Below are 27313 nucleotides of genomic sequence, written 5' to 3'. Positions count from 1 at the left end.
CTATCTACCTACCTACCTACCTACCCATCCTACTCCTAATTATTAGAAGGCAAATAGTGGTTGATATGATTTTTATCTAATTTTGCTTTTCTGGGGATCCCTGGATGGCTCAGCGGTTTGGCGCCTGCCTTTGGCCCAGGGCGCGATCCTGGAGACCCGGGATCGAATCCCACATTGGGCTCCCGGTGCATGGAGCCTGCTTCTCCCTCTGCCTGTGTCTCTGCCTCTCTCTCTCTCTCTGTGACTATCATAAAATTAAAAAAAAAAAGAAAGAAAGAAAGAAAGAAAGAAAGAAAGAAAATTCTTCCTAAGGCTGAGCTAAAATTTCCCTCCCAGGACTTGCCTACCCCTGGGTCTCACAGAAAAGCAACATTCAGCCCTTAGTTATGTCTGACATGTTGCAGTTTGAAGAGTATTCAGAGCCTGAATCCAGCTTTTCTGACACTAGCAGAAGGCTTGGGCTTTTCCCAGTTCACCTATCACCTGACCAGCTCTACTGTTTTCTTTATGGGAACCCCTTTAGAATTGTAAAGGCACCTTTCATTTTAGAATCTTTTCCCTCCAGGGCAAACCCTCCCAGTTCTTTCACCCTTTCCTCAAAGGACAGGATTCTGGGCTCTCACCACTGTAACATCTCTCCTCTGTTGGCTTCCTACCAGGTCAAAAATGTCCCCCATAAAGTACAACCCTTGATGGGGTGCCTGGTAGCTTAGGTGGTTGTCCAACTCTCAGTTTCAGCTCATGTCATGATTTCAGGATCATGAGATCGAGCCCCATGTTGGGCCCCGCGTTCAATGTGGAGGCTGCTTGAGGTTCTCTCTCCCTCTCCCTCTGCCCCTCCCACTCATGCTCTAAAACAAACAAACAAATATTTTTTTAAAAATGAAATATAACTCTTAGAACTGAACCCAGTTAGGAACAAAGCTGGACTTTCACCTCCCCTTTCTAGATTCTCCTCCATTAATATGGCTTGGCAGTGAATTAATGTTTCTAGCAGCTACATCATTTTGTTGCCCAATATTGATCTACTAGGTCTTCTTCCACCTCTTTGTGTGCAGTTAGTTTCTTGACCCTCAGTGTAGGATTTGACATTTATTTCTTGTTTCTTTTCTCTTATTAGATCTAGCCTGTTATTCTGATCTTGTGGGAAGTTATCTGAATCCTGGTTCTAAATATAATAGATAATTAGCATTTTTCAGCATTGTCCAAGATCCATTTCTTTTGCTGGCAGTACCCTAATTTCCTTTGAGGAACCGATGTCTTTTCCCTCATGAGAAGTCTTGTGGGGAGGGTAGTTCTTGTAGGGATCCACTACAGAGGCTGAAGCCCAAATCCCTCCTCTCATTGCCTCCTGTGAACCCTCTGGTGAGACTCCTTTGGAGATGTTGAGATTCCCTTAGTAGGCTCAGAGCTGGCCTGTTTCCCTGCCTCAGTTTCCCCCAAGGAAGACTACCCATTCATCCCTGCAAAGTCTTACTGGCCTGACAATGCCCAACCCCCAGTCCACAGAGGACCATCCAGCTGCCCCCTACTTGCTCTCTTTAGAGCACCCCAATCCCACTATGTTGTCAAACCATCCACTGGCAGGGGTTTTTGAGATTCCAAACAAAGGCAAGAGAGATTATGATCCCTTTGGCCAGAAGCCAAGATGAAAGCTGATCCTCTGGAAAGAGGAGACTGGTTGGGGGTGGAGGTGAATGTAAGTGGGGAACATGGAGTTCCAGGTATAGGTGGGGAGTATCATCACACCTGTCAGCATCATCCTGGAGACTCTAGGAGGTCAGTGATGAGTGGGGGATGATTCAAGTGTATATTCATTTATGAAGCCCTTACACACCTTATTACACACATTATTCTTTTTAAGTCCTTACAACAACCTATGTATTATTATGCTCTCCATTTTAGAGCTGGCAAACTGAAGTTCAGAGAGCTTAAGTAATTTGTTCAAAGTCACACAGCAGATAAGAAGGCAAGTTCTAAGTGTGACTTCAGAACCAGAACTTTTTTTTTTTAAAGATTTATTTATTTATTTATTCATGAGAGACACACAGAGAGAGGCAGAGACATAGGCAGAGGGAGAAGCAGAATCCCTGTGGGGAGCCTGATGTGGGACTCGATCCCAAGATCCCGGGATCATGCCCTGAGCCAAAGGTAGACGCTCAACCACTGAGCCACTTAGGCGGCTGGAGAACCAGCACTCTTAATTCTGATGGCACCATCCTGCCCCCGAGGAAGTACCTCAGAGAGGGGAGACAGGGAGATGAACATCCCAGGCCTTCCAGGTGGCCCTGCTGTATTAGGAGTCTGAGTCTATGAAAATAGGCCTCCAACTTGGATTCTCGTTTGAAGGGACTTCATCAGGGTCTGGGAGTTGCTGAGAGCTCCCACCCAAAAGTACTTTGGAAGGTCCCAAGGAAGGGGAGAAAGGAGGAAGAAGGCAAAGGTGAGGTGGCTGGCAGCGATGAAGCCTCTCACTTAGACAATGCCTAGGACAGTTGGCTGGCATTTTCATTCTGGCTGGTCACTGGCAGGCACAAGCAAAGAAACAAAAGGCAGAACAGGTGGGAGAGGGTACAGCTTGGTGAACCTTCTCTGTTCTGTGCTGGGGTAGGGTGGGTGGATGGGGGTACGGGGAGGGTGAAGATTTACACTCTTTCATTAAGCTTGCCAAATTAAGCCTTCAGAATTAATTTGGAGTTTTAACTCATTCTTTCTCAGAGTTTAGCCTCCATGGATATTGGCTAAGTGAACCTTTTAAAGATACTTTTTGTATCTTTAATAAATACAAATCATGTGGTACATTATTTTTTTTAAAGGTTTTATGGATTTATTCATGAGAGACACACAGAGAGAGGCAGAGACATAGAGGGAGAAGCAGGCTCCCTGCGGGGAGCCCAATGCAGGACTCGATCTCAGGGCTCCAGGATCACGACCTAAGCTGAAGGCCGATGCTCAACCACTGAGCCACCCAGGTGTCCCTGGCACATACTTTAAAACCAACTGTTCTCTATCCCATTCCCCTTCACTTCCAACCCCTTTCAATTCTTTCTGGTATTTCTGATGATTTCTTTTTGTTTTTATATAGATTAAGTGCCAGACTTGTACTGCTTGTGTTAATTTTTTTTCAGTTTTAGATTTTTACCTATTGATTAGCCCCATGGAGTATGAAGATTTAGCTTTCCACGTTTCACATTTCCACATTATTTGGTATGGCTATTGTTTATATCAATATTCAGCACTTACAACACTAGAACCATGAAACAATGAGTCAGGCTGACTCAAGAATTGTACTGTGATTACATTTCCTTTGCTAGATGTTCTGTTTTTTCCTGGGGTAATCCTTGGTTTTTTGTTTAATTTTCTGGGCATCTGTCACTAATTCAATCTCCTTAATTTTTTCTTGAAATGAAAATCAATCTGAAGATTTGATTTCCCATAGAGATAATACTTTGAAAAAGACTCACAGAATTCTACATAGAATAAGTGGCTTGAAAAATGAGTGGTGGTGGGGACCTATTTACAAGAGACTTAGGAGACACAGCAATCAAATGCTATGTGGGAGGGGCACCTGGGCGGCTCAGCAGTTTAGCATCCGCCTTTGGCTCAGGTCATGATCCCAGGGTTTCAGGATCAAGTCCTACATCAGACTGCCCTTGGGAAGCCTGCTTCTCCCTCTGCCTATGTCTCTGCCTCTCTGTGTGTCTCTCATGAATAAGTAAATTAAAAGATCTTAAAAAAATAGGATGTAATTCACATACACAAAATTTACATATTTAAAGGGTACTATTTTAGTGGTTTTAGTGTATTCATAAGGCTGTACAACCATCACCACTGTCAATTTTAGAACATTTTCATCCCCCCAAAAGAAACCCGTATCAATTAGCAGTCACTCCCCATTCCCTTCCCCCAAGCCCTGACAACCGCTAAACTACATATCTCTGTGGGTTTGCCTATTCTGGACATTTCATAAAACACACGATCATAAATGCATTTTTTTGTGATTGGCTTCCTTCATTTCGTGTGTTTCAAGGTTCATCCCTGCCATAGGCTGTATCTGCACTTCATTCGTTTTTATTGCTGTATAACATCCCACTGTGTGGACATACCACATTCCATTTATCGATTGATCTTTTTGGACATTTGGGTCATTTCCAATTGATCTTTTTATTTTGGACATTTGGGTCATTTCCAATTTGTAGCAATTACGAATAATGCTGCTATGAACATTCATGTGTGAATTTTCATGAGGACGTGTATTCTCATTTCTCTCGGGTATAGATCTATATAGTAGGAGTGGAATTCCTGGGTTAAATGGAAATCTTATTTTCAACCTTTTGAGGGACTGCCAGACTATTATTCCAAGGTGATACAACATATATATAATTCCTTTTAATAGATAGGGAGACTGAGGCCCAGAGAAAGCAAGGGTCCTACGCACAAGTCTTGAGTTAGTGCAAGAAAGCAGGAGCCAGTCAAGTAAATGGCTCCAGTCCCACCCCATTCTCACCCTGCCCGGCCCCACCCACTTTTATCCTCTCCATTCCTTGCCCACCAGCAGCAAATCCATTCACACCAGTCTCTCCCAAAGGCTCCCTGTTGCTGTCAGGATCAAGTTCACTTCTGAGGGATGACTTACAAGCTGCCATCTGGCCCTGATTCTGTCTCATGGTTTTTTTTTTTTTTTTTTAAGCAACTATATTGAAATCTAGTTCACATACCAGACTGTTCACCCATTTAAAATGTCTAACCCAACGCTTGTCACATCTTTTTCTTTTCTCCCCTTCAGGGCCACACAGGCCTTGTTCTGGTTTTGTGAAAATGACATCACCTTTGCTTTTGGGACCTTGCACACAGTCTCCTCTGCCTGGGACAGTCTTTCCTTATAGATTTTCCTGGTTTCCTATATATTTCCCTGTGATCCTTCTGATCTTGAGATGATACTTCCACTGGGAAGCCTTCCCAGATCACCCAAGCTGGTTGCATGACCTGCAGGACATTCCCACAGCCTCTCTTCAGTCACTTTGTTATGGCATGTGACACAGCAGTCTGAGCTCTGTAGGTCTGGGAGTGCAGCTTGTTCACATGCAGTGTCTGGCAGATGGTCAGAAAATGAGCGAACAGAAACATCTGAAAATACCTTACTCGACACTGAGCATATTGCAGAAATCCAGTAAGTGTTTGCAGACTTTATTACCTATGAGGACAGGGGCAATACCTCCTTTTGGTAACATTCCAGACAGTTTGGGTGATTAAAGGGTAAAAATTAGGGGCATCTGGGTGGCTCAGTCAGTTAAGCATCTCCCTTCAGCTCAGGTCATGATCTTGGAGTCCCAGGATTAAGCTGCACATCTCGACAGGGAGTCTGCTTCTCCCTCTGCCGCCCCCCACTCCGCCCCCTGCCCTTTGTCTCTCTCTCGCTCTCAAATAAATACAATCTTAAAAAAAAAAAACTTAAAAAAGGGTAAAAATTATTGTTTTTCTTTGACTGGTACCCATGCTATTTTCTTCTGGCAACAGTACTCCAGTGTTCCTCTAAGGAACTGCCTCCATCCCACCTTCAGTCCTGACAGTTTAGGTGGGGCCAAACAGCTCCTAGAATGTGCACGTGACCCAAATCGGGTCTATTACTTGACCTACTGGAAATTTTCAGAAAGGAGTCTTTTCTTTTCACTGAGTCAGTATTTCTACAGGAAGACAGGCTGCCTGAGAATAGGAGAGGTGAGGGGCACCTGGGTGGCTCAGTTGGTTAGGTGGCCAATTCTTGATTTTGCCTCAGGTCATGATCTTGGGATCCTGGGATCGAGACCTGTATCAGGCTCTGTGCTGAGCAGGGACTCTACTTCTCCCTGTCTTTGCCCATCCCCCTGCTTGCTCACACTCTCTCCCTAAAATGGATAAATAAATCTTTTAAAAGGGGGGAGTTGATAAAGCAACTCTATTTGAAGCCAACTGACCATTTTGGTTATTCAGCCATTTACATTCCTTTATTTATTTTTAAGAAGATTTTATCTATTTATTCATGAGGGACACAAAAGAGAGGCAGAGACATAGACAGAGGGAGAAGGCTCCCTAACAGGAGCCGGTTGTGGGACTCGATCCCAGGACCCTGGGATCACAACCCGAGCCAAAGATAGATGCTCAACCACTGAGCCACCCAGGCGTCCCTTTACATTCCTTAAAAAAAAAAAAAAATTGCTTAAGCCAAGTTGAGTTCAGTTCCCACCACTTGCAACTACAATATTTCTTACAGTTAGTAATCCTCCATGTGTGTTCACTTATACACCTGCCCATCATATCTGGTCGTTTCAACCAAATAAAGGAACCACACAGACTTTTCCTCAAAGTGCACGTTTACCTACTATTCACAAATCTAAGTCATCATTATTTTTCAGATATGTTGTATATCTGGCTGTCAATATTTAGACTTCCATGCATGGTACTTTTTTTTTTTTTTTAGATTTTATCTATTTATTCATGAGAGACAGAGAGAGAGACAGGCAGAGACATAGGCAGAGGGAGAAGCAGGCTCCATGCAGGGAGCCGGATGTGGGACTCGATTCCGAGTTGCAGGGATCATGACTTGAGCCGAAGGCAAACGCTTAACCGCTGAGCTACCCAGGCGTCCCTGCATGGTACTTTCCACACCACGATCAGTAAATGGACATTTCAGATTGTCTTAAATGATTTTGAGTGAAAAAGTAAGATGCTCATTCAGTAGCCTGGCCCAAGTTGAACTCCAGGTAACACATACAATAAGCACTGTATGCTGAACTTGTGCGTAGATTCTGGGAAGAGCCTGGTAAAACAAACTCAGATTTTCCCTTTGGCTGCTGCCAAGGACATGTGCATTTACCATCAATATAATGGGGCATAAAGACCTCACATGTTTTATCCACCCAACTTTGCTACAGGGAAAAAAACAAACTGTGTGGGTGAGGAAGCAAAATGAAATGCTCTGAGATGCCTCCTGGGAACGAGGGTGACAGCACTCAATCATCAGCTACTGCTTGCATTCCAGTCCAACCTATACTTTTCAGTATATATCGTACCACTCCCTACTTAGGGTCTAGCAAATTGTGGACATTTTAATCTTCGGGTCTTTGCTGGTTCTATTCTGTCTGCTTGGAATGCCCTTCCACACTGTAGAACTCTTTTGAGACCTAGGTCAAAGGTAAGCTCCCCTGTGAACCCTTTAATATTTCGTTTAAGCAGCTATTTAAAATATCTTTAAAAAAAATAAAAAAAATAAAATATCTTTAAAGGTCAGGCTTTCTTAGCGTGGGTCTGTAGGTCGCTAGGACTAGGCTTTGAAGGATCTACCAACACCCGTGTTACCTGGGAACTCTGTGCATCTGGGCCCATATGCATTACTCTGGAGGGGAGGGTCTGAGCTTCCACTGGATTCCCAGAGGTTCTGACCAAAAAAAGGGTTCAGAACCACCAATTTCTTATGTGTCTCTCTAGTGAGTTCTGTGAGGACAAAGGTCACATCTTTTTCATCTTTGACTTCAGCACTGATCCATGAGATGCTCATAACTGTGGTAGAAGGCTCGTTAGTGACCCAGAGGCAATATTTTACAGGCAGAGAAAACAGGATGTTTTAATTGGTAGAGTCAAGAGTTGTTTGTTCTTGATTACAGCATTCAACATGCAAATTACATTCACCTCTTGGTACAGAAATGGCACCCTGCCACTTCCCTGGGACAGTTAATCCAGACAGAATGATTCCTGGGCCACCTTAACTACATGTCTGCCAGCAATCGCCCTTTCTCCCTTCATACAGTGATATGCAAACTCTCTGATCCAGAATAACTGGGAAATGAGGTCTTTCCTTTAACTGTGTAGCCATATTCAGTGTAGCACTGTTGATCTGTCAATGGATTTGATACATTCTGAACTCCAGCTCAAGACCTCAGATTATGTAACCTATCTTTGATGATCCCAAAGGCACTTGAGAATCCGGCAGTGTCTCAGTATTGCCGATTTTCACCGGACAGTGTTGAGATAGAAGGCTGGCTAAGTCTGTCCTAGCCTTGCGTATTCACTCTGAAAAGAGCTTTTTTGAATCAAGTTTTGACCCATTTACTCTTTATGTCACTCTGTAGGCTCAAAATGAACACAGAGAGGTTTCACTTTGCTCATCCATAGCTCCTAAATTTTCAGTAATGAAAATGTATTATTTGTGTAAAGAAAGTTGTACAAATACTAACAAAAAATTAAAGGTAAAACACGGGGTGTTTAGATCTGGAGAAAACAGGTGTTCACTGTGGTTAGATTAGATGTCAGGCTGACTGCACTTAATAATTAGGTATAATTGACAATGCTTTTTCCAAAGACTGAGTTTTTGCTAAGTTTTATATTTTATTACTAGCTTGAGTATTCCCCCTTTCTTTGACTTTCATTACCAGAGTCACCAGAAGGAAAACGTAAAACATTTTAAAAATAACTGTTTCTTGTTAAGTCATCCGGCACAGACTCCTCAAATCTCCTCTAGTTTCAGACATACAGGGGAACCTGGCTCAGATAAGAACAATTCTTGCTGAATACCTGCTAGTTCATGCACCTCCATTTTATTCTGAGAGGCTCCAGCTCAAACCAAAGTTACAAAGTTAACCACTACTCTGAGTTCCTGACACAGCAAATCCCTCCTTGGTCTTCAAAAAATAGAGGTCTGTAATTCCTTTTTGAACATGCCTTCAAAGTGGAGATCTTTGGCCATGAGCTCCTCTTCGACATCATCTAGTGCCCACTGGTGATCCGTCAGCTCCAAAGCTTCCCACTCTGTCTGCAAAAGAAGAGGACACCAGGACAGGGAAAGGAGGGCTGTTACTAAAAGCGGGGCTGATGTGAGAGCATCTGTATTAGCCAGAGGCTGGATTAAACTATTTACACGTATAAACTCATTTAATCCTATGAGGTGGGTGCTGCTACCTGCCACATGCACCCCCAAGCTCAATTTAAAGGCAAAGAGAATAAGGCTTAAAAAGGTAAAATAATTTGTCTAAGGTCACTAGAGATAGTAACTAATTACATTTCTCAAATAGTCTATTAATGCTTTCTGCTTTTAATTAGCAGGTTTTATTTTTTTTTTAAAGATTTTATTTATTTATTCATAGAGAGAGAGAGAGAGAGAGGCAGAGACACAGGCAGAGGGAGAAGCAGGCTCCATGTAGAGACCCTGACGTGGGACTCGATCCAGGGTCTCCAGGATCACGCCCTGGGCTGCAGGTGGCGCCAAACCGCTGCGCCACCGGGGCTGCCCAATTAGCAGGTTTTAAAAAATGATTTAGGAAATGTAATATGCAATACAAATGTTAGCTCATGGATGATGGCTTTTAAAAATTTTTATTTAAATTCTAGTTAGTTAACATAGAGTGCAATATTGGTTTCGGGAATAAATTCAATGATTCATCACTTATATACAACACCCAGTGCTCATCACTAGTGCCCTCCTTTTTTTTTTTTTCTTAGCACTTTTTTTTTTTTAATTTTTATTTATTTATGATAGTCACACACACACAGAGAGAGAGACGCAGAGACACAGGCAGAGGGAGAAGCAGGCTCCATGCACCGGGAGCCCGACGTGGGATTCGATCCCGGGTCTCCAGGATCGCGCCCTGGGCCAAAGGCAGGCGCTCAACCGCTGCGCCACCCAGGGTTCCCACCCACAAGTGCCCTCCTTAATGTCCATCACCTATCTGGCCCATCCCCACCTTACCTCTGTCCATCAACCCTTAGTTTGTTCTCTATCGTTAAGAGTCTCTCATTATGTTTCCCCCTCCTCTTCCCCTCCCCTGTATGTTCATCTGCTTTGTTTCTTAAATTTCACGTCTGCAATCATATGGTATTTGTCTTTCTGAGTGACTTCGTTTAGCATAATATATTCTAACTCCATCCACAATTTAGCAAACGACAAGATTTCATCTTTTGATGGCTGAGTAATATCTCATTGTGTATTTGTGCGTATGTATGTGTGTGTGAATGTATCTTCTTTATCCATTGATCTTTTTTTTAAATGTAGTTCACATGCCATAAACTTCATCTTTGGAATATGTGCAATTTAGTGGTTTTAATACGTTCATAAAGAAATGCAATCATCACCACTACCTTATTCCAGAACATGTTCAACACCACAAAAAGAAATTCTGTATCAGATAGCAGATGCTCCCCATTAAACACTTCCCCCAACCTCTGGCAACTACTACTTTACTTTCTGTATCTTTGGATTCATCTTATCTGGATATAATATGTGGCTTTTTCTTACTGGTTTCTTTCACTTGCAATGTTTTCAAGGTTCCTCCCTGTTGTAGTATGTATCAGCACACCATTCCTTTGTGGTAAATATTCCACTGAACACTTTGTCCATACATTGTCCATATTCCAAAATGTTTCACTTTATTGATCTGTTCCTATGATGATGGATATTTGGATTGTTTCTACTCTTGGAGTATAAGGAATTGTGCTCTGAACATTCTTGTGTAAGTTTTATGTATGGACATAGGTTTTCAATTCCCTTGGGTATTTACCTAAGTGGGGAATTGCTGGTCATATGGTAACTAAGTTTAACTTTTTGAGGGTAGACTATAAAAACGGCTTTCCAAAGTGGCTGCGCTGTTATTGGTAAGGAGGACTGCTCCAATTTCTCCGCATCCTTGTCAACACTTGTTAGCGCCCATCTTTTTTTTTTTTTTTAATTTTTATTTATTTATAGTCACAGAGAGAGAGAGAGAAAGAGAGGCAGAGACACAGGCAGAGGGAGAAGCGGGCTCCATGCACCGGGAGCCCGACATGGGATTCGATCCCAGGTCTCCAGGATCACGCCCTGGGCCAAAGGCAGGCGCCAAACCGCTGCGCCACCCAGGGATCCCGCGCCCATCTTTTTTTATAGTCATCCAGTGAGTATGGAGTAGTATCTCACTGTGGCTTTGATTTGCATTTCTCCAGTGGCTAACAATGTTGAGCATGCTTTCATGAGCTTATTGGGTGTTTACGTATCTTCTCTGGAGAAATGTTTGTTCAAAACTTTTGCCCATTTTTAACTGGGCTGAGTTCTGAGAGTTCCTTATTCTGAACACTCGACCCTTTATTAGTGATATGATTTGCAAACATTTTCTCTGATACTATCTTTTCATTTCTTGATGATGTCCTTTAAAGTACAAAAGTTTTCACTTTGACAAAGTTCCATTTATCTTTTCTCCTTTTGTCACTTGTACTATTTTTTTTTTAAGATTTATTTATTTATGAGAGACACACAGAGAGAGAGAGAGAGAGAGAGACAGAGACATAGGCAGAGGGAGAAGCAGGCCCCATGCAGGGACCCGATGCGGGACTTGATCCCGGGTCTCCAGGATCAGGCCCTGGGCCGAAGGCAGTGCTAAACCGCTGAGCCACCCAGGCTGCCCTCTTCTAAGGGTTTTATAGTCTTAGCGCTTATACCATTTAAAGTTTTTTTTTTTAATTTTTATTTATTTATGATAGTCACAGAGAGAGAGAGAGAGAGAGAGAGAGGCAGAGACACAGGCAGAGGGAGAAGCAGGCTCCATGCACCGGGAGCCCGATGTGGGATTCGATCCCGGGTCTCCAGGATCGCGCCCTGGGCCAAAGGCAGGCGCCAAACCGCTGCGCCACCCAGGGATCCCTGTTTTTTTTTTTTTTAAAGACTTTATTTATTTATTCATGAGAGACATAGAGAGAGCGGCAGAGACACAGGCAGAGGGAGAAGCAGGCTCCATGCAGGGAGTCCGATGTGGGACTCGATCCCGGGTCTCCAGAATCACACCCCAGGCTGAAGGCAGTGCTAAACCAGAGTCCCCAGGCTGTCCCAAGTTTTTTCTTTTTTATTGTGGTAAAAAATATTTATATAACATAAAACTTGCCACTTCTAACCTTTGTAAGAATACAATTCAATGGCATTAATTACATTCACAATGTTGTGCAACCATCACCACTATGTATTTGCAAAAATTTTCATCTCCTGGAAACTCTGTACCCAGTCAACAGACTATCCTTTCCCCACTGAACTGTCTTGGTATCTCTGTCGAAAGCCAATTGATCTTAAATGTATGGGTTTATTTCTGACCTCTCAATTCTACTCCATTGGTTTATAAGTCTGTCCTTATGCCAGTCCCACATAGTCTTGATTACTATAGCTCTGAAGTAGGTTTTAAAATCAGAAAGAGGGATCCCTGGGTGGCACAGCGGTTAGGCGCCTGCCTTTGGCCCAGGGCGCGATCCTGGAGATCCTGGATCGAATCCCACGTCAGGCTCCCGGTGCATGGAGCCTGCTTCTCCCTCTGCCTGTGTCTCTGCCTCTCTCTCTCACTGTGTGCCTATCATGAATAAATAAAAATTAAAAAAATAAATAAATAAAATAAAATCAGAAAGAGGGGATCCCTGGGTGGCTCAGCAGTTCAGCGCCTACCTTCAGACCAGGGCATGATCCTGGAGTCCCAGGATCAAGTCCTGCATCGGGCTCCCTGCATGGAGCCTGCCTGTGTCTCTCATGAATAAATAAATAAAATCTAAAACAAACAAACAAAATAAAATCAGAAAGTCTGAGTCTTCCAACTTTATTCATATTAAACTCTAATTGGGCTATTCTCAGTTTCTTACATTTCCATATGAACTTCAGGATCAGCCTGTTGATTTCTGCAAGAAAGGCAGGTGGAATTTTGTGTTGTGTCTATAGATCAATTTTGGGAGTACTACCATCTTGACAATATTAAGTCTTCTAATCCATGAACATGGATGTTTTTCCATTCATTCAGGTATTACTTTAATTTCTTTCAGCAATGCTTTGTAATTTTAGTGTACAAGTCTTATCTTTATTTTGTTAAATTTATTCCTAAGTATTTTTTTTTTGGATACTACTGTAAATGGAATTTTTCTTAATTTCATTTTCAGATTCTTTATTAACAATGTGTAGAAATGCAACTGATTTTTGCATCTTTAGCTACATCTTCTAAAACTTTGCTGGACTTGTTAGCTCTAACAGTTTTTCTTGTGAGTTGCTTACAATATTCTATATGCAAGACCATGGCATCTGCAAAGAGAGTGTTTCCTTCTTCCTCTCTAATGTAGATGCCTTTTATTTCTTTTTGTCTATAGGCCCTGGCTAGATTGTCCAGCACAACGTTGAATAAAAGTAGCAACAGTGGACATTCCTGTCTTCTTCCTAATCTTAGGGGAAAAGCTGTTAGTGTTTCACCACTGAGTATGAGGTTAGCTGTGGGTTTTTTCATAGATGCCTTTCATCAAGATGAGCAAATTCCTTTCTATTTCTAGTTTTTATCATGAAAAATTAGTGAGATTTTGCTGTACAAAAATTATACTGGACTTCAGATATTGCAGAATCATTTCATGAAAAGGCTGTAAGTATTAATTTTTTTTAATTAAATTTATATCTAATGTTCACAGGATCCAAAATAGTTAATAATATTCTAAATATTTACCTGGTGTCTCTGAATGGAATGCTTTTATAGCTTCATTTACAGGCTGGATTAAATCTGAGTGAGCATTTAAAAACTAATAAAAGTACTAAGAGTCTCCAACTTGTTGGAGACAGAACAGCTGACTCTGGCTCAGAAATAAGAAACATGTAAACAAAAATAAGTTTTTGCTAAATTTAAATTTAAAAGATGGAACCATACATGCTACGCTCACTTCTGGGAACCCATCTTTTAAGTAACTGTCTGCTAATGCCTTTTGGAGCTTCAGTGAAGCTAGAAAGAGGTGTGAGTGTACCTTGAAAGCTTTGTTGGTGTCCGCAGGCATGGCCATGGCTGCTCCAGTCATCTGTTCCTGCATCATCCGTGACTGGTCAGCGGCTACAATGTAAGTAACACACCTACGTGAGTGCCAGGGCTCAGCAGGCACCCAGCACCCTCAGGGAAGAAGAGTCCTTACACAACACGCACAGAGGCTCAGTAGTGGATTAGAGAACCACATGACAGATTCAGTGACTGGCTATGTGACCTAGGAAAAGTCATTTTACCTCTCCTGAAAAACAGGCACGATAATAGCAGAAGAGAGCTCAAAGAAATGCTAAACTTTATTTCAAATTGAAACAGTTAAGTATAGCTACCAGTTGTTGAGCAACTACTTTATGCCAGGTACTTTATGAAGTGCTTTACACATTCTACCTCATTTACTGCTAACAACAAACTCTGAAGTTAATTAGTAAGGTCTCTATTTTACAAATAGGCAGAGGATTAGAGTGGTTAAGTCACTTGCCCGAGGTCCCAGCCATTAAATGAGAGAGCCAGGATTGATACTGGCAAGAACTCTAGTCAATGAACTAACTGGTCAAACCAGGCCTTGTTTCAGCTTCAATTTACAGGCTTACGTTACTGGTACTGGATTCCTCATAAGAGGCTTCAGGGAACTAAATATTGTCCCTGTTATTGCCAGGGAGAATTTAAATCTTCGGTTGATCCTGGAATTTTTTTTTTCTTTTTTAAAGATTTTAAGTAATTGCTATACCCAGCATGGGGAATAGAACTTAACAGCCCTGCCATCAAGAGTCACATGTTCCACCGACTGAACCAGTCAGGCCCCCTGACCCTGGAATTTTTAACACCCTTGCAGAATATCTTAGAAACTTAAGAAGTTTAAGGGGTGAAGCATTGTATTTGACTACACTAGCAAACAGAACATTCTACATGAGTTTTTTGGCTCTGGTGTGGATGATTTGTCTGTTAGAGTATTTTGCTTATTAAACCTGTGCTTCTTACCATTATCTTGGCCCAAAATCAGAGAGTAAATGCTCCGAAGCCCAAAGACATTGAGGAAGTACCAGGATGCAGAGCTCACCCTAGGAAAGCACAAGTGGATGAACAGAGGCAGTTATTTAGAATAAATGTAGTTCACACTTTTCTATCACCCAAAGAGTATGTAAAGGAATCACCTGGGATAGGCTAAAAGTTGTCATAATCCACCCATGGCATTTTGAGTGGAGTTTCAATGAGAAAAACCAATATCCTATACCAGTGAAGTATGCAAATTAGAATCCTGTTCTTTGAGACACCAGTTTTAGATTTTCTTTTTTAATAAAGGAAAGTAAATTCTTACCAGGATGCATCTAATGTGAGTAGTTCAATTCCCTGCTGTAGCATAGGCTTAAAACGGAGAGTCAGTGGAAATGGGACCTTGGCTGCAGAAAAGAGAGAAAGTTCACAATGTCGCCTTGCTGTTTTTAGAATAGTTTAAGTGTGAATGCGTGTAGTTTTTCCCTGAGGAGGTAGAAACTGTACCATACACAGTTTGGAAATGATTTCTACCAGGAAATTTGTGTCTATTTCTGAAAAAAATAACAGTCAAATGTCACTCTGTTATAGTTCTTGAACACCAGCTTCTCTATTGCTTAAGAAGCAGGGACTCCGAGTTATGACCTAAAATCAGAAAAAAAAAATTGCAGTAATCTGTTAAACCCAAAGTGGAATATATAACATATAGAGAACTACGTTACTAAGAAACAAAATTGATTCAAAACAAATTATAAAAAAATATATAATATATATTATATATATATATAAATAAATAGACAGTCCTTAGAAAATGAAGTCAACATAGAAACATGCTTCCCTTCATCCTACTTAATTAGAGTTAGTTTTGGATACAAATGAGCAAGCCATTCATTTAAGTTCCTATTGGTAAAAAAAAAAAAAGGCATCCACAACATGAACTAATGATGAATTCGGGATAAGAGCCATAAAATATGGCATATTAATTTTTTTTAAAAGAATGGGATTACTTTCCAATAGAAAATAGGGGACCCATTATATTAGTATCTCAGCAGCACTTGGATTTCTCTGAACAGGGACATGGCAAAGGATTACAGGTAAGTAAACCTGAAGTCTTCTGAGTCTGTTAACTTACTTGTGACAAAGCCGGAGAATGTCATGTTGATCCAGCCACCAATAAGAATCATAGGGAGAACATTTGTCACATTGCCTTTCATCATGTCTGTGAGCATAGTGGGATCTATGACAAAAACAAGAAATCACTACATTTTGCTACTGTTGGCAGGAACTTCTTCCTGATTTTCTGTACATTTTTAATTTATATGATAATTAAAGTAATACAAGTTCACTGTAAAAAATTCAAATGACATGGAAACAGGATGTAGACAGTTTCTGAGCCCACTCTCTAAACACTTTTAACTATTTGTTGCATATCCTTCCATCTTTATACGTATGTGTATAAATATGCATGTATAAGTATATACACGTTTCCCTCTCTATATACATAATAAAGTGATATTATGCTTACTAATTTGATTCTTAATTTAAAAAATGTAAATATATTATAAATGGTATTTTCACATTGTATAATATCTCTGTTTTCAGTGTGTGCATAGGAGTCTATTGTGTGGTCACACTACTTTTGGATGGACCTATAGATTGCTTCTAAAATTTTTTTTTTTTTTTTTGCCAATAAACACTGTTGCCTACAACTACCTAGTACAGAAACCTGCATGTTTATGTAAGTGCTTCTGTAAGAGAAACTCTTAGAAGAATTTTTGGGTCAAGGGGTTTGGACGTTTAAAATTGACAAGTACCATCAGATTGTCTTTCAACAATAACAAGAGGGCCTAACTTCCCATAACTTTGACAGCAGCAGCTTTGTGAAGCGTTCAATCTTTGCCAGTTTAATGTTCTAAAAAGGACATTTTGGGGGTGCCTGTATGGCTCAGTTGTTTAAACATCCAACTCTAGATTTTGGCTCAAGTCATGTGTTGGAGCCCCTCATTGATCTCTGCACCCCACAAAGAGTCTGCTTGAGATTCTGTCTTCCTCTGCTCCTGCTGCACCCCCCACATGTGCACACAGCTCTCTCTTTCAAATAAGTCTTTTAAAAAAAAGAGAAAAAAAGCATTTTGTTTTAATTTGGATTCCATGGATTTTAGTGAAGTCAAATATCTTTTCATACACATATCGGTCTTTTGTTTCTTGTGGGTTTTCTAAAAAACTTTAAAAAATCAATTGCAGTACCTTCTGTCTGAGTTTCTTACCTAGAGAAATGGATATTAAAATGAGAGGACAGCTAATACAGAATAATAAATTATTTTGTTTTACTTTAAAAGTGCTGTATTTTTTTCACATGACTGGGGTCGGTGGAAGTAAGAAATCTGTTAGAGCAAAAACCATAGAGTGGGCCAAGCAATCATGTTTCACAAAGAAATGGCTGGGCTGGGGAAGAGGTTAAGAGCTCTTTCACTTTCAGGCAAAAGCAGGGTGGCCATGTGTCAGCAATGGGATCCAGGCACTGGGCGAGAGCTGGGACTGGGATGCTTCTCAAACTGTGCTCCACAGAGCCCTGGGTTCTAAGGAACAGCAAACGGAAGAGACACAGGGACGATGGCTCTAGCTTTCTCACCACCCAGCCCCGAGGCCTCTTTTTTAAAAATCTACTTTAGATATTGGGTTTCCCAGATGATTTATTTGAAAAAGACAGCTCCACTTGTGTAGATCCCTGTAATAGATGATATCTAAGATCTTTTAAGATTACTGTATCATACAATTTAATATTTAAATAAATCAGTATTCTCCCTGCCCTCCCCCCAACTCATGTTAAGAATCTTCCTTAAAGATGACAAAGGGGAATAAACATACCAGTCATAGGAGAAGGAGGCACTACCTTCCTTTTAGTTTTTTTGAAAAATCCATCCTCTGGGTTGTTGAAGTAATATTTTCGTGTCAAGAAAGACTAGTAGAAAAGAGAGCTTTTTAAGTCTTAAAACTGTGACATAGCAAATTGTCAAATTATTTCTCAGGGGTTTAGTCAGAAGGCCCTTGGAATAGTCTGTTACATTCAGAGCTGGCTGCCTACTTGGCAGTCAACCTGACACTTTAGCTGAGTCACATTTAAAAACAATTTCCTAAGAAGGGCGAGGTCACAATGACAGCAGATACCACTAGGCCACAGCTTAATTACAGATTTGCCAGACTTCAGCTTTCCCCAAAGAGTCCCCTTATTAAACATTCAGATATCTACTGCCCTCAACAGTGAATCGTGGAGCTTTTAATAAAAGATAAATGAGTACCTGTTTGGGAATGTATTTTCCATTTTCCCTGAGGACTCTGCTTCGAATTAGGACTTGACTGAAAAATACAACCAAAACAATGAGATTTTTAAAAGTGAAACACTAGAAGAAAATGAGAGAATAAGAGTAGAAGACCTATTTAAACACAAGAGAGGGCCTATTTGGCAACAAACCTGTGGGGACACTTTTCAAAATACAAGTGTCTTTAAAACCAATATAGCATGCTTAACCCAACAATCAGGTCTTCAATAAAGCATTTTTCAGAAGTCACTGTGTTTATGAACAAAAGATTTCTGAGGAAGGAACATTTAGAATGTCACACTCTGCTTTTCTTACTTTATAGGAAGCTAAGAAGGAACTTTCTCTAAGTGAAAAGAGTTCTAGTTGGATGCTCCTCAGAAGATCTGGGGGCAGGAGGATGGAGGAAGGGTAAATATAAAAGAAAGAACTTTTAAAACCCCACAGAGAAATGAGTATAGGATTTGACAGGGTTGCTCCCTAACAGACAATAGAAATTCCAGCAGGATTGAGACCGCCAGTATAGTCTCAATAAAAATGTACTGAATTAATAAAGTATTTGGTGATATATGACTATAATTGATCATTAAAGATAAGAGAATGCGATACAAGTGAGTGGTACTAAGATACATATGCTAAACAGAACAGAGATCCAAATACTAATGTTTGCTAGGTTTTCAAAAGTTGTTTTATTGGGGCGGGGGTACCTCCTTAAGTTAATGGAAATTCTTCTTGAAAAGTGAAACAAAAAAAAAAAAAAGAAAAGTGAAACAAAATACAGACAGAAATGAACATGAAAATTGTGCTTGGTTTCCTCTCTACGCCTCAATATAAACCACCTGTTCTAATCAGGCAGTCCCCACAGGGTCCCCTGGCCACTTGACACATATTCTAGCTTCTCCATGTGCTGGGAATGCTCTAGTGTCTCTCTCATTCACGAGTTCTATCCCATCATCACCTAACACCTCCTTCAAGTCCCACCTTCTCCATGAAATTCTGCATGGTGCCCTCCTGGAATTCTCTCTGGTCTTCTCCCTCTTGACCTCATTGTACTGTACAGCTGACAGTTCTATACACAGGGCTCTAGGATATGTAATACGTTCTGTCCCTGGGATCTAGTCTAAAGCTACTCCAAGTGTGGCCTATGTACCAGTGCTGGTCAGTGATGAGGTTAAGTGCAGACATTTAGAAACTTTTATAATAATTTGGTTACTTCCACAAATATGTACTAAAATATTTTACAAAAGCATCAATCTAAGATAGCTCAGAAATTAAAAAAATAACAAAAAATTGATCCTTCATCACTGATAGTTTAGGCAGCACTGGGTCTAGAGTAATGGGTTAGAGTAATGGAGTTGGACAGATGGGTTCAAATCCTGGCTCTGCCACTTATTAGCTATGTTATCTTGGGTGAGTCATTTAAATTCCCCATGTGTCCTTTCATATTCTGTACAAAAACAGATTTATCCTCATTGGACAAATACTTTTTGAGCTTCTGAATGCCATCTACTATGTTTGGTGACACAAACAACAGTGATCAAAAAGTAAATATCTCAGGGTGCCTGGGTGGCTCAGTCGGTTAAGCCGATGATTCTTGATTTTGGCTTAGGTTATGATCTCAGGGTCCTGGGATTAGGTCCCCTATCAGGATCCACACTTGGCAGGGAGTTTGCTTGAGGATTCTCTTTCCTCCCTCTGCCACCCTCCCTGATCTCTCTCAAATAAATAAATCTTAAAAAAAAAAAAGAAAATAAAAGGCAACTATCTCATGAAAGTTATAGTGGGAGAGAAAGACACTGATCAAATAACCATAGGAATAAATGTGAAATTCACCTGTTATGTCCTAGGAAGAAAAGATGGATGGTATGATGGGAGTGTATAATATGAGGGTGTGACCAATCTAGGGAGTCAAGGTCTGGGAAAAAGCTTTGAGGAGGATGTATGGCTAAGTTGGAATCTTAAGAGATTACCTTGGCAAAGTGCTAGAGGGAGCAGCATGGGTAAAAGCCCTGCAGCAGGCATAAGTGCTATGTCTCTGAGGACCTGAGAAAAGGCCACATGGCTAGAAGAAAGAGAACTACAGAAAACATGGTGAAAATGAAACTTGAGAGATGTGCAAAAGCCACACTAAGGCCACACGCATCCCAGTGTATTTTTTTAAACTGTGGTTAAAAACAAAACAAAACAAAACAAAACAAAACAAAAAAACTAACATAAAACTTACCACTGTAATCATATTTAAACACACAGTGTGATATTTTATATGCATACATAAACAATGGAATATTACTCAGCCAGAAGAAGGGAGATCCTGCCATCTGCAACAAGTTGAAACCTGAAGGCATTACGCTAAGTGAAATTAGCCAGAAAAAGACAAACACTGTGTGATCTCATTTATATATGGTATCTAAAAAAAAGAAAACAAAACAAAAAAAAACCCAAACAAACAAAAAAAACAGTCAAACTCATAGAAACAGAAAGTAAAAATGGTGGTTACTGCGGGATGAGGGAGATGGGGAGATACTGGCCAAAAGTTATAAGATAAGTAAGCTCTGGGGATTTATTTTTTTTTTTTTTTTTTTTTATTTTTATTTATTTATGATAGAGAGAGAGGCAGAGACACAGGCAGAGGGAGAAGCAGGCTCCATGCACCAGGAGCCCGACGTGGGATTTGATCCCGGGTCTCCAGGATCACGCCCTGGGCCAAAGGCAAGCGCTAAACCACTGCGCCACCCAGGGATCCCCAGCTCTGGGGATTTAACATACAGTATAGTGACTCTAGTTAATAAAACTGTGTAATGAACTTGAAACTTATTAAAAGAGTACACCTTAAGCATTCTTTAACATCAATTAAAAAAAGTTAACTATGTGAGGTGATATGTATGTTAATTAACTGGATTGTGGTAATCAATTCAGAAAGTGTATATGTGTGTGTATACACACACACACACACACACACACACCACACAGGTATCAAATTGTCACACTGTGACATTTCATTTAGCTGTAAAATGTATTGAAATTATGACACATGCTACAACATGGATGAACCCTGAAAACATTATGCCAAGTAAAATAAGACAGGCACAGAGGGACAAATATTGTATGCTTCCACTCACAAAAAGTACCTAGGGTAGTCAAATTCATAGAAACAGAGAAAGTAGGATACTAGTTGCAGGAATTGGGTCGAGAAGAGATGAGGAGTTAATACTTAATATGTTCAGAATTTGTTTGGGATGACAGGCATGATTGCACAACAGTGAGAATGTACTTAATACCATTGAATTATACACTTAAAAATAGTTAAAATAGTAAACTCTATATTGTATATATTTAACCACAATTAAAAAAAAAGAGTGGCTGCCTGACTGGCTCTATTGGTGGAATGTGTGACTTGACCTCAGGGTTGTAGGTTTGAGCCCCATGTTAGGTGTGGAGAGTACTTTAAAAAACAAACAAACAAAAAGGAGCAAAAGGGAAATACTGAGGATTTTAAGCTAACTTCTTCATATATATCATCTCATTTAAAATGATTTTCACTCCATGTGGCATACCCTAAGCACTAGATTAAAGGTATCTATTTTTTTTCCTTTGCATGAAACTCCCTGAGAGTAGGATCTTGGCCTTGTCATATCTTGTACCCTATAGCATATGGTACAGAGCAGGGCACATGGTAGATCATTAAAAAAACTTGTTCACTGTAGGTAATTCAGGCCTTCTTTAGGCACTATAACCAACAGAAATTCAGCTGCATCTCCTAAACTTTCACTGTTGAGCAATTTTGTAGAATTGGGGTTGAGAATCACGACCTTGAGGCATTTCAATCCTAAATCAAGGCAAGCTGTATATTCTAAACACTCAGTTTCTCTGAGGTCTGCAAATGCTACAAGAAATTTTTATTTTGCATTTTCATTTCTATTATTCCTGAAAAGTAGTCCTGATACTGGTTATAAAGACAAAACTTCTCTTTTGTATTGATAATTTGCAGTTTAAAGACATTTTCTTAAAGCTTTAGTTTTCTGCTTTGTTTTTAAGTAGGTTCTACGCCCAACATGGGGCTTGAACTCCCGACCCTGAGATGCTTAACCAACTTAGCCACTCAGGCACCCCGAAATCTTCAGTTTTTAAGTTGATATTTTTCAAGCTGGAGGAGTTAATCATATATTAAAGACCTGAGTTTGCTTCCTTTCCTAAAAGTCAATATGTTCTTTGAGCTTGAGCACCACTTTTTCCATACATTCTATCCCCAACTATGGTCTAATATATTTTATTTATGTATCTTTCAATTTTGGTTTAATATATTTTAGAAAAATTTTAATAAGTTTTGAGGCACCAAAAGTTTAATAATTTATGAAACCAAATGTTCCATTTTGTGATCATTCAGGCTAATGGAAACTTATATTAAATGTTTACAAACAGAAAACATGTTTTGCCTTGGTTTTTGGCAGGTTCAGAATCATGTGCTCAGCATTCTATCCAAGTTCACAGGATGACTTGGTGGAGTACCATCACATCATGTCAGAACTGGCATGATCCAGACACCTCATATAAAGGGACCATTATGACTAGAGATATTTGAGCTTTCTCTAAGGCATTGGTTCTCTCTCTCTCTCTCTCTCTCTCTTTTTAAAGATTTTATTTATTTATTAGAGACACAGAGAAAGAGAGAGAGAGAGAGACAGAGACACAGGCAGAGGGAGAAGCAGGCTCCACGCAGGGAGCCCGACGCGGGTCTCGATCCCACATCTCCAGGATCACACCCCGGGCTGAAGGCGGCACTAAACCGCTGAGCCACCGGGGCTGCCCGATTCTCTCTCTTTTTAAAAGATTGATTTATTTATTCATGCGAGACAGAGAAAGAGGCAGAGAGATAGGTAGGCTCCCCATGGGGAGCCCAACGTGGGACTCAATCCCAGGACCCAGGATCTGGACCTGAGCTGAAGGCAGACTCTCAACCATTGAGCCGCCCAGGCGCCCCTAAGGCAGTGGTTCTTGATGAAGGTGGTACTGCCCTCTAGGGGGACTTCTGGAAATCTCTGGAACATTTTTGATTGTCAAAATGATGGGATAGAGAAAAGAGAAAAAAAACAGGTAACCGTCATTTGTCAGAGGCAAGGGATACAAAGTATTCCTCAGTACTGGAGACAGTTGTACAAATTCAGAGAATCATCTCATGTCTCATGCTACTTCTGAATATCTCACTGAATTGCTTTTAATTATCTGACCCTCAAACCTAATTCCATCTTTTTTACCACAGGGAAGGAAGAAGTGATTTATATATATATTCAATCTCCAGGTATGCAACCACCAAGTATATACAGGGAAAATTGCACTTTGTTTTGTTTAGAACTTTATCAAGAGTAGCTCCTCATTTAGTAAAATCACATCCAAAACAACAGTGCCTTCTGTAATATCTAAGTAGCTAACACTGTATCAGCCTACAGTTGAACCTGTCCCAATTAAGGTGATTTTATATTGAGGTGATTGCTCTGACCTCTGCATTACACTTTCTAGGACCATTGTGAATAAGTATTCACAAAATAGAAATTATTCTTATTTCTCCTTATGGTTACAACTAGTTGGGCTTTAAGTTGTTTTTAAGCGAAGTATAGTTGACACACAAGGCCACACTAGTTTCAGGTGTACAAAATAGTGATTTGACAACTTTATACATTATGGTATGCTCATATGTGTAGCTACCATATGCCACCATATGCTATTATAATATCACTGCCTATGCTGTACTTTTCATTCACATGATTCATTTCATAACTGGAAGCCTGTACCCCCAACTCCTTCATCCATTTACCCATCCCCCTATGTCCCTCCCTTCTGGCAATCAACAGTTTAGTTTGTTCTCTGTATTTATGAGTCTGTTTCTGCTTTTGTTTTTTAGATTCCACATATAAGTGAAATGATATGGTAATTGTCTTTCTCTGACAATTATTTTGTTTAACATGTAGTAGCTTCTAGGCCCATCCATGTTGTTGCAAACATCATGCTGGTTTTTTTTTTTTTATTTTAAGATTTTATTTATTTATTCATGAGAGAGAGAGAGAGAGAGAGAGAGAGAGGCAGAGACACAGGCAGAGAGTGAAGCAGGCTCCATGCAGGGAGCCCGACATGGGACTCGATCCCGGGTCTCCAGGATCTTGCCCTGGGCTGAAGGTGGTACTAAACTGCTGAGCCACCAGGGCTGCCCCACGTTGGTTTTTTAAAAATATTTTTATCTATAGAGTGCATGAACTGTGAATTTCTTTAAAAAAAACAAAAAACAACTTTTTTAAAAAAAGATTTTATTTATTTATTCATGAGAGGCACAGAGAGAGAGAGAGAAAGAAAGAGAGGCAGAGGGAGAAGCAGGCTCCATACAAGGAGCCTGACATAGGACTCGATCCCAGGTCTCCAAGATCACGCCCTGGGCTGAAGGTGGCACGAAACCGCTGAGCCACCCGGGATGCCCATGAACTGTGAATTTCATCGTGGATTAGGAAAAGGAGCTGTGGGTGTGATATCATTCAGAAACAGCACTCTGAAATCACATAGTGAACCAAGGGCAGAAAACTGTGGCAGAGAATCTATGACAGCAGGAATTGTGGTCAAGAGAATTTTAACTTAAGGAATGAGACTGGGGCAGCCCGGATGGCCCAGCGGTTTAGCGCCTGCCTTCCGCCCAAGGCATGATCCTGGAGACCTGGATCGAGTCCCGTGTTAGGCTCCCTGTGGGGAGCCTGCTTATCCCTCTGCCTATGTCTCTGCCTCTCTCTCTGTGTGTCTCCCATGAATAAATAAACAAAAGCCTTTTTTTTTTTTTTTTTTTTTTTTTAAAGAGTGAGACTGATCTGAGTTCAAGTATACGCACAATGTTTTACTATTTTGGTTATTTTGGGTAGGCTACTCTTCTGGCTTTCTTTTCTTCAATGGTAAAAATGGGTTCAGGATTATCTAACTTGGTGTGATTTTGAGGATAAATGAGAACAATTTATTAATGTCAACAAATAAATCTAAATTTCTAAGCTCTCTTCACATTGCATCCTTCTGAGGGGCACTGACTTCAAGTTATCTCCAGGAGGTTAGTTCTCATCAGTTCTGGAACTGATGCCACAGGAAGTGGATGCTGTGGTGTAATGCAAAGAACTCCAGACTTGGGAACCAGAAAATCTGGCCTCAAGTTCTGAAGGTCTTCATGTATGACCATGGAACCTCTTAAGCCTCAGTTTCTATAAAATGAGACAGCACCATTTATCTCATAAGAGTTGCTCTGAATTTTAATGAGGGGTGCCTGGGTGACTCAGGCCGTTAAGTGTCTGCCTTCAGCTGGGGTCATGATCCCAGGGTCCTAGGATCTAGGCTGGTGATGGGTTCCGTGCTCAATGGGGAGTCTGCTTCTCTCTCTCTCTCTCTCTCTCTCTCAAAAAAAAAAAAAAAAAAAAAAAACCAACTTAATAAGTAAATAAACAAGTAAGTTAATGAATGTAAAAGCTTAGTTTAGTGGCTGGCATAGATTAAGTGCTTAATAAATGTTGGTTTATTATTATTATCTCAACTTAATTGGGAAGCACAACTGAAAAGGATAAAGCACTGCTTCCCAAACATCATTCACAATCCATGATTCCATCATGGTTATGATTTTTGTTATTCACTAGCACTTATACTATTAAAAACTTAGTATTCTTTACACATCAACTTTTTCTACTTATAGAAATTTTAAAGTAAATCTTTGAGTTGCCAGCCAATGGAAAACCAGCTGCCACAGACACTTAAACACAACAAAAATAAAATATAATTTTAGCAAGATACTGTTTCCTGTGGAAAGTTCTGAGCCTAAGGCTTGCTCTTTCTTAAAATGGGAGATTAAGTGATAGTAACGTATCAAAGACATAGCGACCTATACCTGAGATGATCTCTGAAAATAATCACAACGATGGACTGGAAAATGTTTTTTTTAGATTTTAATATGAAGGGGGCACACACCTGGATACCTAAAATCATCTCAAATTACCTCTCTCAACAGCTAAATCCTGTAATGAAGCACATGAGGAATAGCTTGCCTCCACTCCTGAAGGAGAAATGATAATTACAGTCCCTCACACCTTTAGGGCAATTTTACATTTGCACAGCACTTGGTTACTTAGGATCTCAGCCGACTACCACAGTAGTTCAGTACAACGAGCAGTGTAAACACACCCACCTTATATACAGTTCACAGATAAAAGGGTTGGAGACTGGCCTAAAAATTAATAGCAACAAATTTTCTGAGCACTTAATACGTCCCAAGCCCTGTGCTAAAGGCTCTGTAGGCTTCATTTAAAATTTAATCCCCACGCCTGCTCTAGGAGGCATCTCCTGTTACCCTCATCTTACAAATGACTAACGTGAAACACAGGTAACGCAGGAACGGTCACCCAGCCGCGGGCGGGGGGCGCGCAATGTGAACCCGGACAAACCGACAACCCCCCTGTACTTTGTTGCCCAAGGTCACGGGTGAGTGAGGCCGCCGGGGAGGAAGGCGCTGACCTGTCGGAGACTTGTTCCTGAGTGAGCTTCTTGTCGCTCTGCAGCAGGATGGACACGTAGTGGCGGATCATGCCCACAAAGAAGGTGATGATAACGATGGGTAGGACCACCCAAAGGCGGATGTTGGAGTCGAGCAGCAGCTCCGGCCCCGCCATCTTCACAGACAGCCGGCTCCCACCCGGTGTAGCCGGGCTTCTCCTCCCACGGGGCGCGAAGGCCCCTCTTCGATTTCGCTTACGGGCCTTCCCACACCTCCCGGCCCTGCTGGCCCGGGACCGACTCCAGCTTCTGCCCTAGCGCACTGCCCCCAGCCGGGCCGCCGGGCCGCCCACTTCCGGCGCGGAAGTCTGGCGTCACGGGCAGGCGCGCCTCTCTGGCGTCAGCGCGGCGTCTCCCCGGGCGGGAAAGTCGAAAAGGAGGGGCCGCGACGGCTTCCCGGCGGGTGAGTGGGGCGGCGGCCGTCGTCTCTCGAGGCCCCGAGGTACTGTGGCCTGGTGGGTGGGCTCCGGCCGAGCTCGGCCTTTCTCTCCGGGGCTCCGCGCCCCGCACCCGGCCTCCTCACCTGCCCTGTCGTGGGATAATCCCCCCGGGTACCTTCCTGCGTCGTTAAAATTACAGGAAGAGAAGGGCTTTTACTCCCAGCTTCTTCCTGAACGACCTGGTCGAGACAGTCGATCCCACCCACCAGTCTTTCAGGCTTCTGTGGAAAGGAGCCGTGTCGTGGGCTTGTGCACG

General features: G+C 41.3%; 2 protein-coding genes across 12 annotated transcripts in view; one reads left to right on the top strand and one right to left on the bottom strand.

Moving 5' to 3' along the window:
* Positions 1-7573: 7573 nt before the first annotated feature.
* On the bottom strand, positions 7574-26935 carry EMC3 (ER membrane protein complex subunit 3). Of its 2 annotated transcripts, none has more exons than XM_072785205.1 (8): positions 26579-26935; positions 18044-18101; positions 17613-17706; positions 15877-15981; positions 15070-15151; positions 14733-14812; positions 13744-13826; positions 7574-8781 (listed from the first exon to the last, which is right to left on the bottom strand). In XM_072785205.1, the coding sequence occupies exons 1-8, from the start codon at positions 26731-26733 to the stop codon at positions 8761-8763; spliced, it is 678 nt and encodes a 225-aa protein (XP_072641306.1). In that variant the 5' UTR covers positions 26734-26935; the 3' UTR covers positions 7574-8760. The 2 variants fall into 2 exon arrangements, with proteins under 2 accessions (XP_072641306.1, XP_072641305.1); XM_072785204.1 differs by having other exon boundaries at positions 7574-8785; positions 26579-26932.
* Positions 26746-27313, top strand: part of FANCD2 (FA complementation group D2) — a 57455-nt gene continuing 56887 nt past the window's right edge. For 2 of the 10 annotated variants that reach the window (XM_072785167.1, XM_072785161.1), the window contains exon 1: positions 26882-27020. The gene's annotated coding sequence lies outside the window, so the exon portion shown is untranslated. Of the gene's footprint in view, position 27313 lies in introns of all 10 variants that reach the window. The other 8 variants (XM_072785169.1, XM_072785170.1, XM_072785168.1 and 5 more) reach the window with 8 other exon arrangements.

Source organism: Canis lupus, chromosome 19 (genome assembly GCF_048164855.1).
Source record: "Canis lupus baileyi chromosome 19, mCanLup2.hap1, whole genome shotgun sequence".
NCBI lineage: Eukaryota > Metazoa > Chordata > Mammalia > Carnivora > Canidae > Canis > Canis lupus.
This window is presented reverse-complemented; position numbering and strand designations above follow the sequence as displayed.

What these genes read in the sequence shown, in the direction of transcription:
- EMC3 (XM_072785204.1), bottom strand. Translation starts at nt 26,733, where the DNA reads ATGGCGGGGCCGGAGCTGCTGCTCGACTCCAACATCCGCCTTTGGGTG. An exon ending in ATTCTCCGGCTTTGTCACAA is followed by an intron (nt 15,152 to 15,876) that starts GTAAGTTAACAG and finishes TCTTTTCTGCAG; the next exon opens with CCAAGGTCCCATTTCCACTG. An exon ending in GATTTTGGGCCAAGATAATG is followed by an intron (nt 13,827 to 14,732) that starts GTAAGAAGCACA and finishes CTTACATTGTAG; the next exon opens with CCGCTGACCAGTCACGGATG.